This window comes from Aquila chrysaetos, chromosome 6 (genome assembly GCF_900496995.4).
Source record: "Aquila chrysaetos chrysaetos chromosome 6, bAquChr1.4, whole genome shotgun sequence".
Lineage (NCBI taxonomy): Eukaryota > Metazoa > Chordata > Aves > Accipitriformes > Accipitridae > Aquila > Aquila chrysaetos.
The window spans coordinates 12,361,638-12,382,180 of record NC_044009.1 but is presented as its reverse complement, the minus strand read 5'-3'; the positions used below and the strand labels follow the sequence as shown (position 1 = coordinate 12,382,180).

Below are 20,543 nucleotides of genomic sequence, written 5' to 3'. Positions count from 1 at the left end.
TGTCAGATCTTTTCTTCTCGCCTTACCCTGGGCCTCTCGAAGAACTAGTAGGCTATCACGAATGCCAAGCAGGAAAATGGTGATTAACTAAGAGGGTAGGCAATTTTTATTCAAATCTAAATAAAATTTAGAGCAGATAGAAAATTAATTTCTAGTGTCCCCTTCCATTCCAGTATATTTCATCCAAAGACTCATTTTGACTTTGTGTAACCCAAAACTGAAAAGTTATTTTTGGCAGCCAAAATATGTGGAAACAAAACAATTCCTAGTTGTTTGCCATGTCATGTTTGGACAAAAAAGTATGAAAGGAAAGCAAATAATTTTAATTGCAAAGGCTCACATTTCATTGAAGGCATTGATTGACATTTTTCAGTCAGTCCTTAGAAATCTAAAAGTATTCCCAACAAGAAAAATCCCCTGCCTTATTTCACTTGGGCAGAAAACCACATCTTTCATTTTAAAAGTTTCTGTCCATACCAAGTCTTATACTAGGAACATACAGCATTTCAGGTCTCCAAAAATAAGGTGAGGCAAAACTCCTGCCGTACTGTCCAAGTCCTTGGTAGGACAACCATGACAAACTCCTTTCCTGCATATTTCTTCAGGTCACCTCCACCAGTTCCGGTGTCTTGCCAGTGGGGGAACCAGTAGTATATTTGAAACACACTAAAAAAAACTGTAATACTAATTTGTTAGTAAAAGCTTAAACACAGCAGATAATAAATTTAAAATTTGCAAACTGTGACTCGGAATGAAATCTCTGTCTCTGACCTGCAAAGGCCAGGGTTATCTTCACAAAAATAACAAGCACAATGAGCTCAAAGAGGCACGAACTCAGAACGATACAAGAGAAGAAAATACTGATTAATATTTTTCCAATTATTCTAACAGAACTGATGTTAAGGACCTCCCAAATACCTGTGTGTACTTGAAGCACATCTAGTGTATCTTTTACTGAATAGTTTTTTAAACTAATCACCTACTTCCAACTGACAGTGCTGTTAAGATCAAAGTAGTCCACCAAAGCAAGAACCAAGAAGTTAAAGGAAATTTTGTCAGGGCAGGATTTTAAATTTCAACAATCTGACAACACACAGCTGAGTTCGAAAGCGACAAACTAGGAAAGGCAAGTGTTGAACTCATTACAGACATCCAGTGAAAAAACAGACTTGGTGATCTTCGTTGCAACTGGATAATGTGGAGCAAGACAGGGCTCTAATGAGGAGTTTGGACAAGTGGCAGTGTTTGATGGATTCTGGGAAAAAAACTGACATGATGTCACTTACAACATCCATTTCAGTGTGTGCACACAAAAAATTGCTCTCAAAAGGATGTATGCTAGATGACACAAGTCACTACTCACCAAAAATAAAGGCAAGTTATTGTAAACTACATGCTCAGGGATGTCCCTGTTTGCAATTCACGGCTCCTATCTGCATTTTCCTCTTCCCACATGTAGTTGAGCACTTTTTAAATTTCATGCTTGGAATTTGTTATCAGTGATTTATACTGAAAAGAACCACACATGGTTAGTAAGCCATAACTATTCAAGCTGGTTTCCGCCCCCCTCCCCCCCCCCCTTTTTTTTTTTAAGATGATCAAAAATCAGCTCACTTTTCCTGCTGATGCTAAGAGTAATTATGAATTGGAGGATGCTCAGAATACTTACAACCACATGGCATGCTTTTCTTTAGTATGCATACATCCAGATTTGATGGCAAAAGAAGGAAAAAGCCCATTCAATGCAGCTAGAGGTGCTATAAAGCCAATTTCCCTTTGTTTTACTTATAATTTGTCAAACAAAAATGAGCTTTTTTACATCACTGAATGTTCCCAGATTACAGTTTTCAGCTGTCCGTATTCTTAAAGGTATTTAGTTCTCTCCTTCTCTAAACACCTCCTCCCCACTTTGACTTGCACCTCAATCAGATTGATCATTTGAAGGCAAAAGCTCTTAGAAGAGCTCTTTCAGGAGAATAACCCCTCCCCACTGTCTCCTTCATCCCTTTGGACCCGAGGCGGCTGATGAAAGGCTTTGCCATGCTAAATCCTCAGGAGTTCAACATGTGTAAGATAGCTCTGGGCTGAGCAGAAGGAATCTCTAAAGGGAGGAGCAGAAGAGCCAGGAAAAGAAGAAGCTGGGGTGAAGGCATCTTGCAGAGTTGCAGCAGGAGGGAAAAGTTTGCATCTTTTCTATTCTTAGAGAGTTTTTTTCTATTGTGCATACAAAATTGAATCTTGTGATGGGTATGGTAGACTTGCCAGGGCCACCCAAATTATTACTTCAGTGTTTGGCTCTCCAATACAAAATACACCACAGTAAGTAATTAGACTTCTGGACTGGAAAACTCATAATGAGACTCTCCCTCTTTAAGCCCTCTCTGTTTTCTTCTACAACAGAGGAGACCTGACATTCCACGCTCTCCAGGTATCTGGAAAGAGTGACTCTCATTTGTCCTCTCACCTGCTCTTTAAGCAGTAAGACTGGAAGAGCTAAAATCCTTTAGGGGCAGAAATTTAGCTGGGTTTGCCTAATCAATTTGATCACCTTCAGCACCTTCTCCAGACAGAAGTCAGCACTGGGACTCTAATGCTCTGGGAAAAGGCAACACCAGTTTCCTTTTGCAGCATGAAATGTGATCTTCTTGGGCAAAAACTCGAGCACCTGAAGACCACTTTGCCTCATCTATTGCTCTGGGATGGGAACGTTAAAAAAAGACTTTGAAAAACTTTAGTCTGAGACTGCCAAAGGGCCAGAAGGCTGGTGGCACACAGATGCTGCTGGTACTACTGCTGTTGATTAGCACACAACAAGGCAGAAATTCCCTGGTGAAACAAAGTCCTGTGATGAAGTGCTAAAAAGGCAAAGAGCTCTAGAAAGAGGAAGAATGAGACTTCTGAAGTGGAAGATTGATGGCTCTTGAATAGAGCTGAGGGACAGCAACATCTCATATTCCTTTGCTCCCAAACATCTGGCTTTGTGAAGATGCAAACTACGTAAGCTTTCCACAAGAGCACTGGCGTTTGTGATGCTAAATGCTCCGGAGGTAAGGACTTGCTCAGGCAAGGCAGAAAGGGAGAGAAGGAAATAAAGCAAAGCCTGGCAGAAAAAGCAGCAGGCTGAGGTTCACCTCATATGTGTGTTTACATTTTAAGATACATCGCTTTGGAAATACCTCAATTTTTTCAAAAGGAAAGACGGTGGCCTTAAAATTAGGAAGGCCAAATGGCGAGAAGAGTCAAAGAGGGTATAAATCATCTCCAAGAATACAAACAATTAAGAGATTCCAGTTGAGATTCCAAATCATCCCCCCACCCCCCAAGCTACACAACAGAGTGTTGAGTGTTGCCAAAAAGGGCAGTCCCACCCTGCCCTCTCCCAGCAACGTGTTCTTGGCACATCTCTCCTGCTGGCACCATGCACGAGAGGCCAGCTTGACCCATGAAGCAATCTGGATAAAAACCAACCTGGCTGAAATGGAAAAAAAAAAAAAAGAAAAAAGAAAAAGTGCTGTTTTCTTGCACAATCATTTTCCTGATTAAACATCTAGCTTGGCTGCATAAATACAGGGGTACATGCACGACTGGGGAGAGAAACACACACTGTGGGGATAGTGTGGACTCCGGGTAGAGCTGAAACGGATCATAGATACATCAGAAGGACATGTGTGGGTGTGGGAAGTTGTCTGCAGTGAAAAAGGGATCGCACATTCCCCCTCTGCCTGGGTGACCAGTTAGCATGGTCTAGGAAAATGCCACCCACAGCTGTACAGACAGACTGGAGCAGAAATCAGTAACACTCCCGTCGTGGTCTGCTCAGAGACTGCAGTGAGCACTTCAAATGAGCTAAATATACATCTAGGTCACTTGAAGACCCTGTCCTTCTCGTATACAGCACAGCATCTTATATGCCGTTTACCTGAACTCTATCAAAGCTTTGGTATAAATCTGAATGACTACCAGGTCAATATAAAAGAACACTAATAAGTACGAGTCACTTTGGGCTGTATATGTTAAAATACCAGCCAAACCAACATTTTCCCTTGTTTATCACGTGCTGGATTACTAGCCGGTGGAACATAAAGACCTTAATTTATCAACGATGCTGTTATTTCTCTCTGTCTGTGAAAAGTCCCTGTGAAATTTCTCTTTGGAATCTCCCTCCAGCAGGTCAACGAGCTGTTTTGACAGCATCCCAGTCCTGGTGCTCACAGCCTGGTCCAGCCAGGGCTCACATCCCTGCCTGCTGAACTGCTGGGGACAGGGCAGCTACCTTTGTTCTTGATCCATTGCCTACGGACAGCATATGAATATCCGACAATTGACAAAAGAAGCAACTAAAATCAGTCTGTATGTGAAGCAAATTTTGATGGTATGGAAAAGTCTTTTTTATTTTAAACAGCTGTTAATGCGCTAACCACCTTCCCTTCAAGTCTCCACAGGATGAGGCAGAGGATAATAGCTTTCTTTGGTGGATGACTGAATCAGCGAAATTGCTTACTATACAAATAGCAAATTCGGCGTGCAAAAGCACTTGCACTTTCGTATGAATGTTCATTTTAAATTTAACTGGAATGTTAGAATGTCTTAGACCAGTAGTCAAAATCCCAAACAGCAAGCCTTAAAAAATTATACCCAAAGAAAAATAAATTAATATTTTTCCATTTTAAGCACATGTAAAAATCACAAGAAAAGTTCTGAACTTCAAATATCAAAGGAAAAAAAAATGCAAAAGTTCTCAATCCTTCTGCTTCTACAACTAATTGCTTTAGAGCAAGAGTACTTCCTTTTTGTGGCTTTGTTGCAAACCCCTGGAACTAAAGAGCACCAGAATAATGACCTCGGCCGGGGTTAGTGAGGTGAATCACAGCTCAAAGTATTCTCAAGAACACTTTTCTGAACACTAAGTATATGTTTGAAAAAATAAAAAAAGGGAAAGAAACACAAAGGGGAGAAAAAAAAAATCCCAAATCAGTTCTGTAGTATCCAGATATAATGAGCAATGACTTCGGTTTCTTCTGACAAGTAACCCTAACAAAACCAAACCAAAAAAACACCAATCAAGATCTACCTCTTTGAAAATATTACCATGGCACATGTGCCCTCTCCACGCAAAACAGGAGGAAAATGGAAGTAACCGATGTCAAGCAGCAAACTTCTTTTTCCTTCTCTTCAAAGGAAAGAAATGCTGACATTTAAAATGGCATGTGAAACAAACCAGGGAAAAAATTAGGGCACATCTGACACAGTGTATATTAAGTATAAATTAACATAAAATAAGTCTGATGAAGCAAACTCCATAATGAAGAAGAAATGTGCGAACAACATATGGAACATAATACCAAAAGAGACAAACCCCGTGGCGAGCAATCACCTAAGCCTTGGCCAAGGAGAAGTCTTGGCCAAGGAGAATTGGTCAATCTTCTGTAGTCACATGGCCATACTTACTCTGTGCTTCACAGTCCACACAGTGGGAATTGCCTCTGATGTTCCTTATGGACTGCAGTGCCATGGCCTCATTCTGACTCGTCAGGCGGGACTGTGTAGATTTAAAGAAATTCATAAGCAACAAATAAGAACCCAATAAAATTAGGTGACACAACTGTCAGCTGAACGAATGGCAAAACCCAAAGCTTAGACCAAGGTTGAATGAACATCATCAAGGAACCTCATGTCCTTGGTTTGCCTCTCAAGAAATGGTGATCCTTTGGCATCTCCAAGTACTGCAAGTCCATGCCTGCCAAGCAGGGACTCCTCTTTCCTCCCATGTTTCTTGACAGCTCGGGATTTCTCCCAGGGCTCTCTCCGCCCTCAGCGTTTTGGCGTCTCCAGCCTGGATTCTAACAAGTGGGGAGACCGCACAGAGGAAAATCGAGCTTGAAAATGAACCCCGCTATTCACAAGAACAGTAGTCACAGTATAGGTTTGCTTCTTGAGATAAATTAGATAAGAATATTATTTTATAAAATCCATTTCTTTTATTGATGTGTATGCTTTTGCTAATGAAGACTAAGGGATGGTTTGCAAAAGCAGCTGAAACCTTTTTATCATCAAAAGGTCAGATTTAATCAGATGGCTCCCATTTAAATTCTTTCCACGATGACCTGCCAATGACCTCTACTTGGACCTGGAGAGACTGTCACGATGTACAAGTACTTCAGCTCTATCCAACTAAACTGCCTTGTGGGCTCTCTGAGAAGAAAACTGTTAGCTGTAGCAAGTGCTAGACTCTTTGCAATGAATTGATTTAAGCAGGATGAGGACTGGGTCTTCAGTATGGCCATGGGGAGATATGTCCTCCTGATCTATCAATAGGACACCTACTAAACTTGTCCAACTAATTGCACTTTGCTATTGCAGCTAGCTCTTCTGACATGTTTTGAGACCTCAGTCATACTTTACAGGAAGAAACCTCTCTGAGCCACTTACCAGCCACTCTTTATCCTCTTTTGTATTAGTATTTTTACATAGGTGTTAGTGTACAATTCCTCTTTTGTGCTCCCTTAACATACATATTAGAATATGTAAATCCATGAAAGGCAAGAAAAAATTTAAGCAGTGATTTTTTTCTATCTCAGAAATACATATTGGAAATAAATAATTTTTTTAAACAAAATGGGAAGTAAATTATATTATGATGATGATGATCAGATGGTGTCTGATCTAATCTAGTAGATCAGGGCAATGAAAGCAGGCATTCATTTCAAAATATGAGTCTCCTCCTTGCAATATAAAATCATTAATGACAACTGTTAGGCGGATAAGATTAAAGGATCTACAGCTGTGAACAATTATTGCCCATTTCCCTCTGCCGACTACCATGCAACACCTTGCTCTTTAGTTGTGAAGAGTCTGCAGACACAGAGACTCAAGAAGGAGAAGTTCTCCTGCCCTTCCAAAAATGAGCAACGGCTGAAGTCGTCTCAAATTTTAAACATTTATTTTGACAGAAAAGAAGAACAAATTACTTCTGTCGTCATATGAAAGCATTGCAAGGTAGAAGGCCTCTTCCTCTTAGGCCATGTTCTTCTTCCCCCAAAAAGCTTTGATGAACTGTTTCTGGATTTGCTTTGTGTTATATTAGCTAAGGCAGAAAACCATAAAAAATTAATTCAGTGTAATTAAAGAAAATAAAAATTGCACATATGCTTTGATTTCTGTGATTTGTATTACTTCATCATGGCAGAATCCTATGACTGAACATTACTGCACACTTATGGTTAGGCCAACCAGAATGTTTAGTTAAATTCTGCCATGTAGGAGCTTAGTAGATTTAACTAGAGATTTGACTAGTAAATACGCTGGTTTTGGGGTCTGTCTCCACTCTTCTCCAAGACAGGCTTTTCCTAAAGGGCCTTCTGCAGACCTCTAACCTGAAACAAACCTGAATCTGCAGCAGCGACTACACTATACAACCTCTCCACAGGGAGAGTCCATGACAGCCCCAAGTTTCAGTCAAAACTTTAAGAGCAATATCAAAGTCAAAACAGATAATCCAGGAACTCCATTAATTCAACTGCTGTAAAAAACTGTAAAACAGGCTACAGCACCAGCTGTCTTGAAATATCTGAGATATGCCTGCAGCTCTAACGCTACTCTGTCATGTGTGTAATACATGCATGACACTAGGAGTAGAGGTTTAAAATTCAGAGTTCTTGATTTTGCTTTCATCTTAATGATCACCCAACCGTTACTTATTTTCAGTATTACTCTGTGCACCATACCTTGTTCTTGCTGCTCTCGCACGACTGTAAACTGGCCAAGATCTGACTCTCTATGGCTTGTACCCAGGCATCTCTTTCTTCATATGTGGTAGCTTCAAAGTGCCAAGTCTGGCCGGTGAGAGAGACAATGATAAACTCAAAGTTTTCTTCTTGTTCTGGGGAAAAAAAACCCATGCGATAGGAAGAAAAGATTAAGTTTAAGGATACCAATAGCTAGGCCTAAACAATCCTGGTTGATGAGCATTTCTGCAATGTGACAAGCAAATGCAGGTCTGGACATTTGAGGTTTGAGGCTAGATATATCCAACTACCCTGCAGTTGCACAACGCAGCAGAAAACGACTTCCAGATCCACTGCTTTTTCTCTCCAAATGTTATGCAGATACTGTTCGGGGTAAATATTCAGTTCCTGTGTGCGTTTGTGAGTTTGGTATTGAGTCTATACCTTTCTCGAACACAAAGTGGCTAACAAGCATTATTTAGATTTAAACCTGAAGTGCTAAGAGCTACATAATGTAAAAGTCAAAGTGTGTCATGAAACAACTTAAAAGATGAATGGACTATAAACAGCTGACAATACAGAAAATCCGACAATTTACCCTCTTCCTTCAAGCAGTTTTTTTACAAGCACAGACATATTAAAAGCAGATGTGTACATTTTCTTGTCCACAGCATAAATAGACTGGGTTATAATACAGGATTAAAATCAGTTCAACCTATTCAACATTCACGTTCAACACGGGAGATGAGAAAATGATCTGAGAAGCTAGCAGAAAGGGTCAATGAAATATCCTTAGGGCTACTAGACTATAAGGACAAGTATTCAGGCCAGAGGACCGCAGCATATGAAAATACCAGCAGTACTGAACTAAATGGACACACACTCTAACTACACATGGGACACGAAAGTCAAATTAAAAAAAATCAAGGAAGCTGAAACAGAGCAAGTGGAATAGGGAAGGGCAGGCATGAAGCATGAAAGGAAAAGAATAATAGAGCACAAAGTTCTGGTGAACATCAGCCATAATGGGCTTTAGAAAGAGCATTTACATTCGCTTGTCTGCTAATGACTTATTATATATTCAGAGCCATGAAACTCCTGCATTACCTTGTGATCCATAAGCATGCAAAGTTAAGTTACAAATCTAGCACTAGCTTTAAAGACCGTACTGCTGCTCACTGGCAGTCATTTTCTCAACCTGTGTCACAACTGGTTTTCTTTGATAAACTCCATGCTAAAAGGGCCAGTGCTTACAGTGCTTTAATGATGCCTCAAAAAATAGCAGAAGGTTACTTTGCACCTCGAGGCGAGAATAAACACGGAGGTGAAGGTTATTTCCAGGTGCATGAGGGCACCTGAAGCAGCAGTTTTACTAAAGTAATAGTGTGTGGGATAAGCGGGAAAAGAAAGTTAAGAGAAACAACGCAACTGTACAGCTACAACTACTTTTCCATTTTAGCATCACTGTGTTAGAAACTAACACGTAGAGTCACTATCCAAAATGCTATGAATAAATCATGGAAAAAGCTACATTTATCAAAACAGAGCTTTCAAGAGTTTATGAGGAAGATGTAGCAGGAACTACTCAACGATAAAGGAAATTACGTTCAGTCCTGTGTGCTGTCTCCTGTAGGACAACACAGTTATGGTCTTCCACTTACGTAGAAGTGATATGGCATATGGTCAGTGGGGAGTGGTACAGGCACATGCAGAGTTATGCATGTGTTGATGAAAACAGAGAAAGATGGTGAAGGAAGAGAACATGAAAAACTGAATCCCACCTGAAGCAGCCCCCCCTGAGGAGTCCCATTTAGGAAATTCATAATTTTTAGGCTTTTCAAAAGCTTTTAAGCGATAAAACTTTGTAATCCTGAAGCCTTACTAAAGGAGGATTTCCAAATGCTGGTCACTAAAAGTTCAGATAAGCCTTCTGTATAAATTACTCAGCGCAGGTGGTACAGAGACATGCGTATCGTTATGGCAGGAATCCTGCAACATGCAGTAACACAAAGGCCCTTTTCAGACTCACTCCATTTTCTGCACCTTGTGCCCTTCTCCCTCAGCCCTTCCCTTCTCCACTTGCAGCTCTGCTCCAGGCTGCATCATATTCTCCCTGCACCTCTCTCCCCTGACCATATGCCATACCACTCCTACGTAAGCCAAAGGTTTGGTATAAGCTGAAGGAGCTGCCTACTAGAGAAAACAGTCATTTTGCCACCTCAAGTTAAAAATTCCCCACACCTCCTTTTTAAGCAAGGAGGAGAGCTCTGTAGGGATGCAAAGACAGAAGAGAATGAGAGAAGAGACTTCTCCAGCGCACTTGCAGGGCTGACTTCTCAATGCATAATAACTCAACAAGAATATATGATATATAACTAAGACTCAACAAGTATATATGGTATAACTTTAGAGAGTCTCTCTGCACTACTCCTGTACCAGTTCATCCCAGCTTTTAAGTACTAGGTGACTTTCCAGCACTACAATTCCAGACCTTAAAAGAAACACAGACAATCAAGATGCAGTGTCACTGAATCTTCCGATCTCCTCTTTGCCACTAATCCTTATCATATACATGAAGCTGGTTTGCCCAAGAAGGGCTTACGAGCCATAAACTCTGCAATTTAGCCAGCGAACCGTTTAAAAGCGAGGTTGAAATACCATCCTCGCAGCAATACCTCTACAAGCTTTGTTTTCCAGAAATGCTACACAAAGTTATTTCCCTGCTTACAGGAGACCTATGGCAGAACACACAAACCCACCTATTCAGGTGACTGGAGTGCAATTCGGGAAACACCTCAAACTATTTCCTGTGGTCACTCTTTTATATGCCTACTTTCCCTTTTCCCAAGGGAGAAGTTCCCTTGTTTCATCTCCTGACCTTTTTTGCTGTGACCAGCTGACACCGTGACAAAAGCTGGAAAGACCTTGCCCAGCTGTTGTGGCTCAGGATCGCAAAGTCCACATAACACGCTGGTGAGTTTGTCCCGGTACGGCCCCACTGTGAGTTACGAGGGCTGCAGCGTGTTTTAAGGTTGGGCTGGAAGGACATTTTCAGTTCATCAGCAAGTTAGCTGAAAACTTGGTCATCGCTGATGATACATTAAGAACATACAAGTTTCCACTCTCTGATACCTACTGAAGCTTCAGGTTTACTCCCTAAAAAGCCCAGATGAAAAGCAACTGTGCCAGTTGAAGATTTGTTGAATAATACGTTTTCTGCTTAAATACACCGATTTTTTTTTTTTGTAAGCACAACTGTGAAACAAAGCGGCAGTGCCTGCTCCACATCACCCACAGGGCAATGCCTACAAAAGAAGAGTAGCAAACGTGTACGTCCTTAACCACTGCATACATGAACAGGAAAATCCAGGCGGCAGAATGAAATTGTTCAGTTTTACTCTTCAGTAAAATTATAGGTTGTGCTATTTAAATCCCTGTGAGCCCAATCACAAAATTTTATTAAACAGTTTTCCATGTTTAACAGTTATTCATAGAAAGGTCCACTATAATAGTATTTTAGCACCATCAACCTGTCGAAATCAACCTGCCCAATTACTCCAAACTACATTAATAACACCGGATATTACACTAATTGTGTCCAGTTTCTATGCAGACGAGGTCCCGCGGGGCTAATTTTGCATCCTCAGGGGCAAGCAACTCAGCCATCAACCTGATTTCACTAGGAATCCCTCCTCATTACACAAGTCCAGGCTGTCAAACTTTTTTTTAAAAAAAGGTTAATGGGCCAATCAGTCATCAATTATTTCCTGGAAGGCCAGCAGACAAAGGGTTAAAGTGCGAAGAACCAGCTGCAACTGATTTCCATTTGGAAGTTGTTATCAACAGGAGATGTCTACAATTTTGTTGTTGTTTGCTTTGCCTTTTTTTTTTTTTTTTTTTAAGTGGGAAGGGGTCATCTTATAAGATCATGATAATATGGAACCTAAAGCACAAGAGATTTTTTTTTTTTAGTGGAAGTGGGCATGCGATCAGTGAATTTTAAGAAAACCACCACTTCCAAGAAGCTATGCGGTACCACTGTTTATGCTGCACATACTGTTCTTGCCATTATCTCTTCATAGTAAAGTTACTGCATTTAACCCAAGTTAACATTTATTTTGCTCCGCCAAAAGGCGGACTTTGCTACAGCCCACCCACTTACAGAAAACAAGATATAGAATTTCTTACAAGCAAAGGACTGTGCAAGGGAAAACAAACATTTAGGCATACTCTCACTGCATTCCCGTACCAATGCCTGTGTTTATTGTATGCAACAGAGATCAGATTTAGAAAACTACATGAAAAATAACTACAGGATACAATTAGTCTATAACTTGTTCCAGAGAACTCAATTAAGTCTACTAAAATGTAGGGAAAACACAGGTCCAGAAGCAGTTACGCCTCTTGGTATCCCGTAAGAGCGGTTCTAAAAGGCGTGCATGCATCAGTTTGTTCACAATTTCCAGTTCCCACATCTTTTATTCTCAATATTAAGAACTGCACAAATAGCCACCGACACCTTGCACCTGTGGTGGGTAACCACAAGCACAGTTTGAAGTCAACAGAAGACAATGGCCCCTTTCCACCAGGGACTCTGCAATCAGATACTACACCCATCCCAAAAGTCTGCTTTGGAACAAAAAAATATTTCTACTTTTCTATGGGTATAAAACAAAGACTTGCCAGGCTTAAGGCATTTCTCATAGGCTTACACGAATATTTTGCCAGAATCAGAAATAAAACTGAATCTTCTGGCTTCCAAGCCAACCAGCCTCTTTCACTAGGTGCCAGGTTGTGCATTTGCATCTTTGCCCAATGTAGTTGTCATCAGAGGATCCTTGTGCTGCTGCTAATTAATAGTAACTCACTGTGCATGGCTGGTGGATGATACCACTCACACAGGAAACACTTTCCAGAAACAAGAAGTCAAGTGCAGAACCGAAAGACTCTCAATAGCATATTTCAAACACCCGTGAAGCATCTTCAAGAGTTGAGGTTACAGCTTGAAACCTAGTCAAGCCTGCCTCAAGTAACACTGAGACCTATTTAAACTCCCTTTTTATCACACCCTCCTCCCTCTCTCAAAAATCGCTTCCGCTCAAGCACCCTTCCTTAATAACCCTTCATCTTTTCAAAAGGATGAGAATGAAAAACTGCCAAGGTGCCCTAGCAATCAACATTAGTTGTTTACAATATACAGTTTGTTTACAACAAAGGCGCATGTTATTTACGTACTATATAATATTAACTATCGTTACCTTTTGCCACTTGGTGTAAATTATCCCTGTAACTTGGAAGATAAGTATGTTTATTAGCAGCCTCAATTAAGGAAATATTTGTGCCATGTCCCACTGGGCATGACTATGCTAATACTTCTCTCCCCTTTCCAAACCCAGTGTCTAAATCTAATTAGTTCTGAAAATCAACCCTATCAGGACAATAGAGCTCTGCTATCGGTTGCCCACAGCTCTTGATAAAGGTTGTGTTCCACTGGAAGAATTTTTCAGCGGTACTGTTTTATATCACTACACTGAGTGACAAACTGGTGATGAAAGGCTGGTTTCTAGCTCAAGGGACTAAGCCTCCCCCTGCCATATGTACTTGTTGTTTTATCTGGATGCCAAGACAACGCGACTTGAAGAAATCCATGAAGTAATTTTAAAATTCAGTACCTACAGTACGTGAGCCTACACTTGCATTGGGTGTTTCCTAACACGTTTCAAGCCTGTGGTTTACTTATAAAATTATACATGTTTCACAGCTGAAGAACTTGCTTAACCTAGAGGTGTTGCAAAGCCAAGCCTATTGGGCAGAGCCTATCTCAGGTGCTCTGAACAGCCTCCCCTTCCATCTGCCATAGTTAGCAAAAGTGAACTTTCTGCATAGGCACAGCACCATGGCAGCAACAGCATCACTAACTTTTAAACAAAAGGTAGTTTGGGAGTTAATGAACACGCGGAAGGAAAGTTTTCCATGAGAGTCTGGCAACTCTGATGCAGCACTGTTTAACATGTCACATATGTAACCCTGAAGACTGAAAAAATGAGGATTTATGCACATTAAACCATAGCATGCAGAGCTCAGCCATTTAATTTTGTAAAGATACTCCTTTCTGCTGTGCTGCAAAATCTGTTGATATAGGAAAAATAATTCTGTATTTTAATAATACTGCTATGATAGCAGGTATAAGTGACTCCAGCTTGCCTTAAAACCAGAGCGGTGTCTTTTTTAAGTATAACACACTGATACTACATACTTTCCCCCTAGAGAATCAAAGGATTGCTTAAAGCCTGGCTGCCTACAATAAGGAGCAGGCGGGACTTTTTCATTTGTCAGTGGCTCCCTATAGAAAAAACCCCAAATCTGAAAATGGAGAGTTTTGGCCAAACTCTAAAATTAAAGAAAGTAAAATTTCTTGCAATCGTACAAAACTGACGAAGTAACAGCGGAGAACATAGCTGTACAATGCACCGCTTCTCTCTGCCCTCAGAAGTTAGAGTCCTTCAGCTGCGATCGTAAGATCACCCGGCCACCCCTGTGAAAACCCTACCCTTCCTCACTCCTCTGTGACCAGCACAGACCCATCAGGAATGCAATATTTTGGCTATCAAATAGCCAAGAGAGCAGAGCCACATTCAGGGAGGACCCTCAGCTTTGCACAGTGTACAGCAAAAGGTGACCCTGTAAGCACAAGAGACCCACCATGCTGAGGACCATCCATTTACCTGCTTCTGCCAAGCATCTACAAAACAGATGCAGCATCTGAGCTGCAGATTTCTCCACCTTAATCCCAGATTTTGCTACCTGGAAACATAAAGAATACCTAAAAATAACAGGACCGGTGTTAAAAATTATTGGAGAGGCTGCTTTCTAGATCAAGCTTTCAAAAATGGGACTGTACACTACAGAAATATTTTTGGTCTGTAAAAAGGTGTAAGTGCAATTGAGCAAGCGTGCGCTAAAGACTAAAGCAGATTTGTTATTCTGGACTGTCATTTCCTATCATCGTTCTCTTTTTTGAAGGCATAATTATCTAAACATGTGGCTTTTAATACTTACAATGCTCATTAACTCGACATTCACATGTCTTGCCATTCCAGCTTTCACACAAAGGCTTAAGGTACCAGCTCAAACATGCAAAGCTATGGAGAACATTGAATATTCAGTTTTTAGCAGGGATAATACTTCCAAAAAAAGACACATTTGCCTAATTCCAGAATTTCGTTTTGATGATATGCCTCAAAACTCTTTGGACCATGGCTATCAGCAACATGTTCCCATACACTTATCCAAGGTGTCTTTGATACTTAGTTTGATCAGCACGATAAAAGATTCCTCAAACTAGAGAGGCCCTAAAAAAAAATTAAATCTTTATCTATAAAACACAGGGGAATTCTTTATATTTGTTTCCCTGTTGCAGTTTAATAACAGGTAGATATGAAATCACAAGCTTCTCAAGCAGTAAACCTGTAACAACAAACATGCCTGCACACTGATTAAAAGAAAAATCTGGCTGGGAGATAAAAAACAGCAAATACAGAGAAAATTACAAATCATTAAAAAGTTATCTATTAGTTTCCTATTAAATGGGGGACACCCCCCCAACTTATTAATATCTGACCATCATTTTCTCTCATTTCATATTTCGTACTTCATACTTGAAAAGAAAAGGAGCAAAATAGACAGTTTTGCAACTGTTGCTCTGAAAGGTAATAATTTTACATTTACACTGAGAAATAAAACAAAATTATAATTAAAAAAAAGCTTCCTTAACAAGCTGCAGCAAAATCACACTTTTGTTTCCTACACACACTTTGTTTGGCAGTGAGAGCAAGGCATCCGACAGCAATACAGCAGTAATTGTGCAAAAAAAGGACGGTGATATAAATCACCAAAGGTTAATGATCAGGATGTGAACAGAGGGACTTGTTTACAGAAATAGCATGCAATTTAAAATTTACAAGAGATTTAATGCTACCGCTTGGCAATCACTAAAATCAACAGCCCAGAAAACAGTGACATTAAGAAAAATATTACAGTTATAATCATTCCAAAATAAGTCAATTAGTGTTAGGGCATGCGCTTGCGATTACTTGACCCATTTGGTTCGCACTTAAGTGAAGAAAAAAAAAAGCCCCCTCCCTTATACTGAGATTACTGAGTTGTGACCTATTTTGCATTCCCTATTTCTTACACCATCCCTCTTACATGCTGTTGGAGATGGTGCCGGAGGTTTTTTTTTTTCTCTCCTTGCCTGGCTTCCAAGTAATTCTGACCTTTGACATTTGTAATAATAAAAAAAAAAAAAAAAAAAAAAAAAAGAAGGAAGTTTATAATTGTGTTGTTCAAATGAAGGTGGAGGGGGAAAAAAAAATTCAATGTGCTATTATACAAAAGCCATGACGGCTGTCTTCGGTGGAAAAAAAGCAATGTAAGTCAATTTGTGAACTTTGGCACCGAGTGACCTTTAGAAATACAACAATATACAGAATTTACAAGCAAGAGTAGCACATGCAAATGACCCGGCACTGTCTCGCCTTTGGATTAGAGCTGCAAAGAGCATTATGGAGAAGGCTTGCACAAAACAAATTAAGACTGTTACTTAAATGTCACGGCACACTATTGTATTTGGCTACAGATCATTACACCTGATACTAACACTTTTAAAAACTGTAATAACTTGGGAAATATTACATTGAGTGCCCACATGTAGAAAGGGAAAAAATATATATATATAAAAAATAAATAAAAGAAGAAAATGGGTTCCTGAAGTAATTTAAACATCACCACTCCACGACTAGAGGGAAAGGTCAAAATTTAAGTAAGCTGAAAGGAACATGAATGGCAAAATAAAACGCACAAACAAGAAGATGAAAAGACCAACTGGAATGACTCTGCAAACACGGGATGAAAGCACGCATGCTTTGGGCAAATTTGATTTCCATGCCCGCATTGGGTAAGGGAGAGACGCAAGGAGGACGATTTTCGGAAAAGCGGGTTAAAAAAGGGGGTAAGAGAGGAGGTGTTCATCTAAAACGGGTGGGTTTGTTACCTTCAGTGTTGGTGCTGCTGCTGCTGTATATATTTCGCAGGCTACCAACACGGTTTAGTTTCCAAGCTTTGCGTTTGGCTGCATCCAGAGAGCAGAAGGGGAAGAGAAAAAAAAGAGAATAAAAATAAAGAAAAACGAGGGAAAAAAAATGAAAAAGGGGAGAAAAGGAACATCAAAATAGCATGTGAAGTAAAATACAAGCACAAGCCTGTTAAACATGTGAAGAGCTACACACAGAAAATGCACACAGGACTTTACAGCCTCTCCAATCCACGGACAATATGGAAAGCCTCTTATTGAGAGTGATTTTTAAAGTCTCTACAACATGACACGATTTGACAAGATTAAATGGATCTGCTATTGGAATAGACAAAAACAGACCAGCAGAAGTAAAAAAAATGCAGGAAGTATTTGTACAGCGGATACAAGACTAGACAAAACAGCTACTGTAAAACACGATTTAATTAATAACAAAACACAGCCAGACAAGAGCTCCTTCTCCTCCAAAAGCCTGTATTGATCACTTGGTGCCTGTAGTTCACCTTTAAAACACCTTTAAATCACCTTTTTACATCATCACCTTTAAAAGTTGAGGTGATGATGTAATGGCCTTAAATCCTCAAAACAACAAAGCATGTTATTTGTAGCATTGAGCTTAGAGGCATTACTTAATTATTTTGAAGAGTGTCAAGTAGACATTGATGCAATTGATGTTTGTGGTCCTCCCTCCTCCCCCAGGCAAATCACTGCAAAATCAAAGTGTTTAATGGGAAAGTTAAAAAAATGTATATTCTTTATTCAAGAGGCAACACCCTTGCTTTATTAGAATTGCCCCAAACTTTGAGATTCTCTGAGTTCCCAGCTGCTGTTTTACAATTAGCAGAAAACACTGCTCAAAAGCACTCCATTCCCGTGCTCATTAGGAGAGAGCACACTTCCACATTCTTTAAAATCGACATGTTTTGCCTCAAGAGTGAATTCACAGCGTGAGAAGCACGTTCAATCAACAATATGTTTAGCCTGAGTTTCATCAGGCAGGAACGGCATGAAACATCCGAGTACACCATGACACTGCTGGCACCTAACAGTGACTGAAATAACAGACGTCCCCGCTTCCTCACCCACGGACATGCCCAAATCTGAGGAGGGAACCGCGTATCTGCTAAAAGTGGTATCTCTACAGGCTTTCCAGCCACCGCATCAGCTTACCTAGTCAAGAAATAATGATGCAGCACTGCTTGGCATGCAACTGTTTTGTGAAGTCTGTTTTATAGGAGCAGGAAAGAGATCGCTGGGGTCAGTGACAAGTGGAGGAGCATCCAGATCTCCTTCTGAGCCACCCTTCTCCATGGGTCACCTAGCCCTCCTGCCCACAGACAGTGGAGAGCTTTGAGTTTGGGCGTGAGACCTCTAAGAAGGACATCAGTTACATTAATTATGATTAATTTCTAAGATGCGTTTGAAAATGGAACAGTTTTCCACTCACATTCAGCTCAGAGTCTGTTATGAAGAAACTCATACGGTAAATCTGGAGTAAGACCATTGTCCCCCTCACCACAGATGCTCCTCACCATTTAGAATGACATGAGTGTCGCAAAATATAGTGAGTACTGTGATAAAATAATTTTAAAATTTTCTTTCTGTATTTATGAGAGAACTTTTTTAATGCCCCACAAAACTCAGACCAAATGGCTGCTTCCACAGAAAAGGAACAGTGACGTGAAGTCATTCCTATCTTTAACAAAAAGCTTGATTTTCAACTAAAGAGCTAAGGCTGGAAGAGAAATGCCTAAACACCCTAGACTGTTAAGCTAGATACTGTTTTAATAAAGCCATCTGCAGTCTTTAATGCTATATACTCAAAAGGAGGATTGAATGTCCGAGTGACATGCTTTAGAATGCATCTCACTGAAATGAAAATAGATAACGTTATCTGGAAGGCTAAGTTAGATCTGTCTAAAAATTAAAGTTCATCAAATCTAAAAATATCTTCATTGGGTGCATCCTTCACTATGAAAAAAATCTTCAGTTTCAAGACCTGTTTAACAAGTCCCAGCACCTAGAGAGGCACAATTTCCTAGCAGAAGACTTGTTTTTCCTGAAAAACATTTACATATAAATAGGCAAAATCAAAGTTTGGCACTCCTCAGAAAGGGAAGACGGTCGCCAGTACACAAAGACCCTTTCCCAGTTTCTTTTCATTTTTCACACTTTAATGGCACGTTAGAGCACAGCCGTATGAGCAGGAAGTGAACTCGCAGCCTGGTTTTCTATTAACCTATTGATGAAATAATCCATTTTAATGTGTTAAGTGTCATGCCTTTTTCTTCTGTTTAAACAAATGGACTTTTTCGCAGTGATGCTGAGGTCCCGATATACCTGAGTGCGTCCTTTAGCATCGATTAGGCTCCAGCCTGCTTCCTCGTGGTGCTCTACTATCTTTGAAGATTCAATAATATTATCAGCAGCAAGGTTTGGACACTGCCAAGCACAGCCTCCGTGGCGTGATTGATGTGCATGTGAACACCAGGGCCCAGCTTCGCCATCCTACTCTGCCTGCCTTCAAAATTACATACTGTCTACACAGTTTTGTTACCCACCAACAAGGCCTTAATGGGCACCAGAGGTCATTTGCCTGGTTTGTCTTTGACTTAGATCCCAGGATATTCAGTCCATCCCATCTGGCTTCACTTGCTGGTTCTAAAGTTAATTCAACAAAAGCTCTTGTTGCCAACTCTGGAGATCTATCTATCTATCTATAGTATATATATACTTAAACAAACAAACAAATCCCAACTGGTTTCTAATAAAAAGCTACAAGAAATACTTACTTCATTATTTAACAGCAAATAAAGCTCCCTACTTAGAAAGATCTTTAAGGCAGATTGATTTGAAGTATTTTCTGGAAGCCTGTTTTCTTCAAAAAAGCCACTAAGAAGTGCCTCTAACTAGAGATACTAGAAAAATGCAGACACCTCTCTCAAATGTCAAATATCTGGAATGAAGTTAACTATTTCCCAGAAGACACTGGGTATTTAATTTAGCTTGTACTGAAGTGGCAAATGGCTAGTATTCTGCCTAGTACGCTGTGCTACCACAATCTGAATGACTAATGTATTTTAATAACGTTTCAAGAAAATCTTTTATTAACTTTGACACTTGCCCTGATCTCTGGCTTCACTGCTGACAGAAAAACAACACCTCGCAGCAATCAAAGCAGTCCCCCCATCCTGACCGGCGTGTAGACATGGCGTAGCAGCACAGTTTCTGCTCTTATCCAAGCTCATTAACTCCAGAAATTTAGATTGCCAAGATTAAACTACTATCTTCGCTGGGCAAATTAATTCATGCATCCTAACACTCAATCTGGACCAGCACAAGAAGTCATTAACTGTCACCCAACAGCACAGAGCTCAGCTTTTAACAGCCCTGCAAAACAATGCCGGGATCGTTGCAAGCTTCGACTTGACGCAAGCCATCGTCCAGCCATTCCTCCCGGTAGTGACCACAGGAAGAAATCACAATGCACCAAACCATTAAAGCTTTGACTCTCAGAGCCTAAGATGTGGTTTTTTTAAGATGAAGGGTTAAAGTGATTTCTTGAGTTCTTGAAAGGAAGCTGCTTTCAACTGTATCATCTATGATGGGATGCATCACTCATGTGGTGCATATGTACTGGGGTGTCTTGTTCAGATGTACCAGTTAAGGACCTCGAATCCACCAGATTGATTTGTAAGGAGGAAAGAATGACACGCTTCCATATAACT

At 40.3% G+C, this 20,543-nt stretch overlaps 1 protein-coding gene across 19 annotated transcripts in view; it reads right to left on the bottom strand.

Annotated features, from left to right (window-relative positions):
- AGAP1 (ArfGAP with GTPase domain, ankyrin repeat and PH domain 1) overlaps nucleotides 1-20,543 on the bottom strand; it is a 397,188-nt gene that overhangs the window by 45,249 nt on the left and 331,396 nt on the right. For 13 of the 19 annotated variants that reach the window (XM_030016796.2, XM_030016795.2, XM_030016798.2 and 10 more), the window contains 3 exons: nucleotides 16,777-16,854; nucleotides 7,725-7,879; nucleotides 5,449-5,539 (listed from right to left, as the gene is read on the bottom strand). In XM_030016796.2, the coding sequence (XP_029872656.1) occupies nucleotides 5,449-5,539; nucleotides 7,725-7,879; nucleotides 16,777-16,854 (324 nt within the window). The remainder of the gene's footprint in view (nucleotides 1-5,448; nucleotides 5,540-7,724; nucleotides 7,880-16,776; nucleotides 16,855-20,543) is intronic. The other 6 variants (XM_030016800.2, XM_030016801.2, XM_030016793.2 and 3 more) reach the window with 1 other exon arrangement.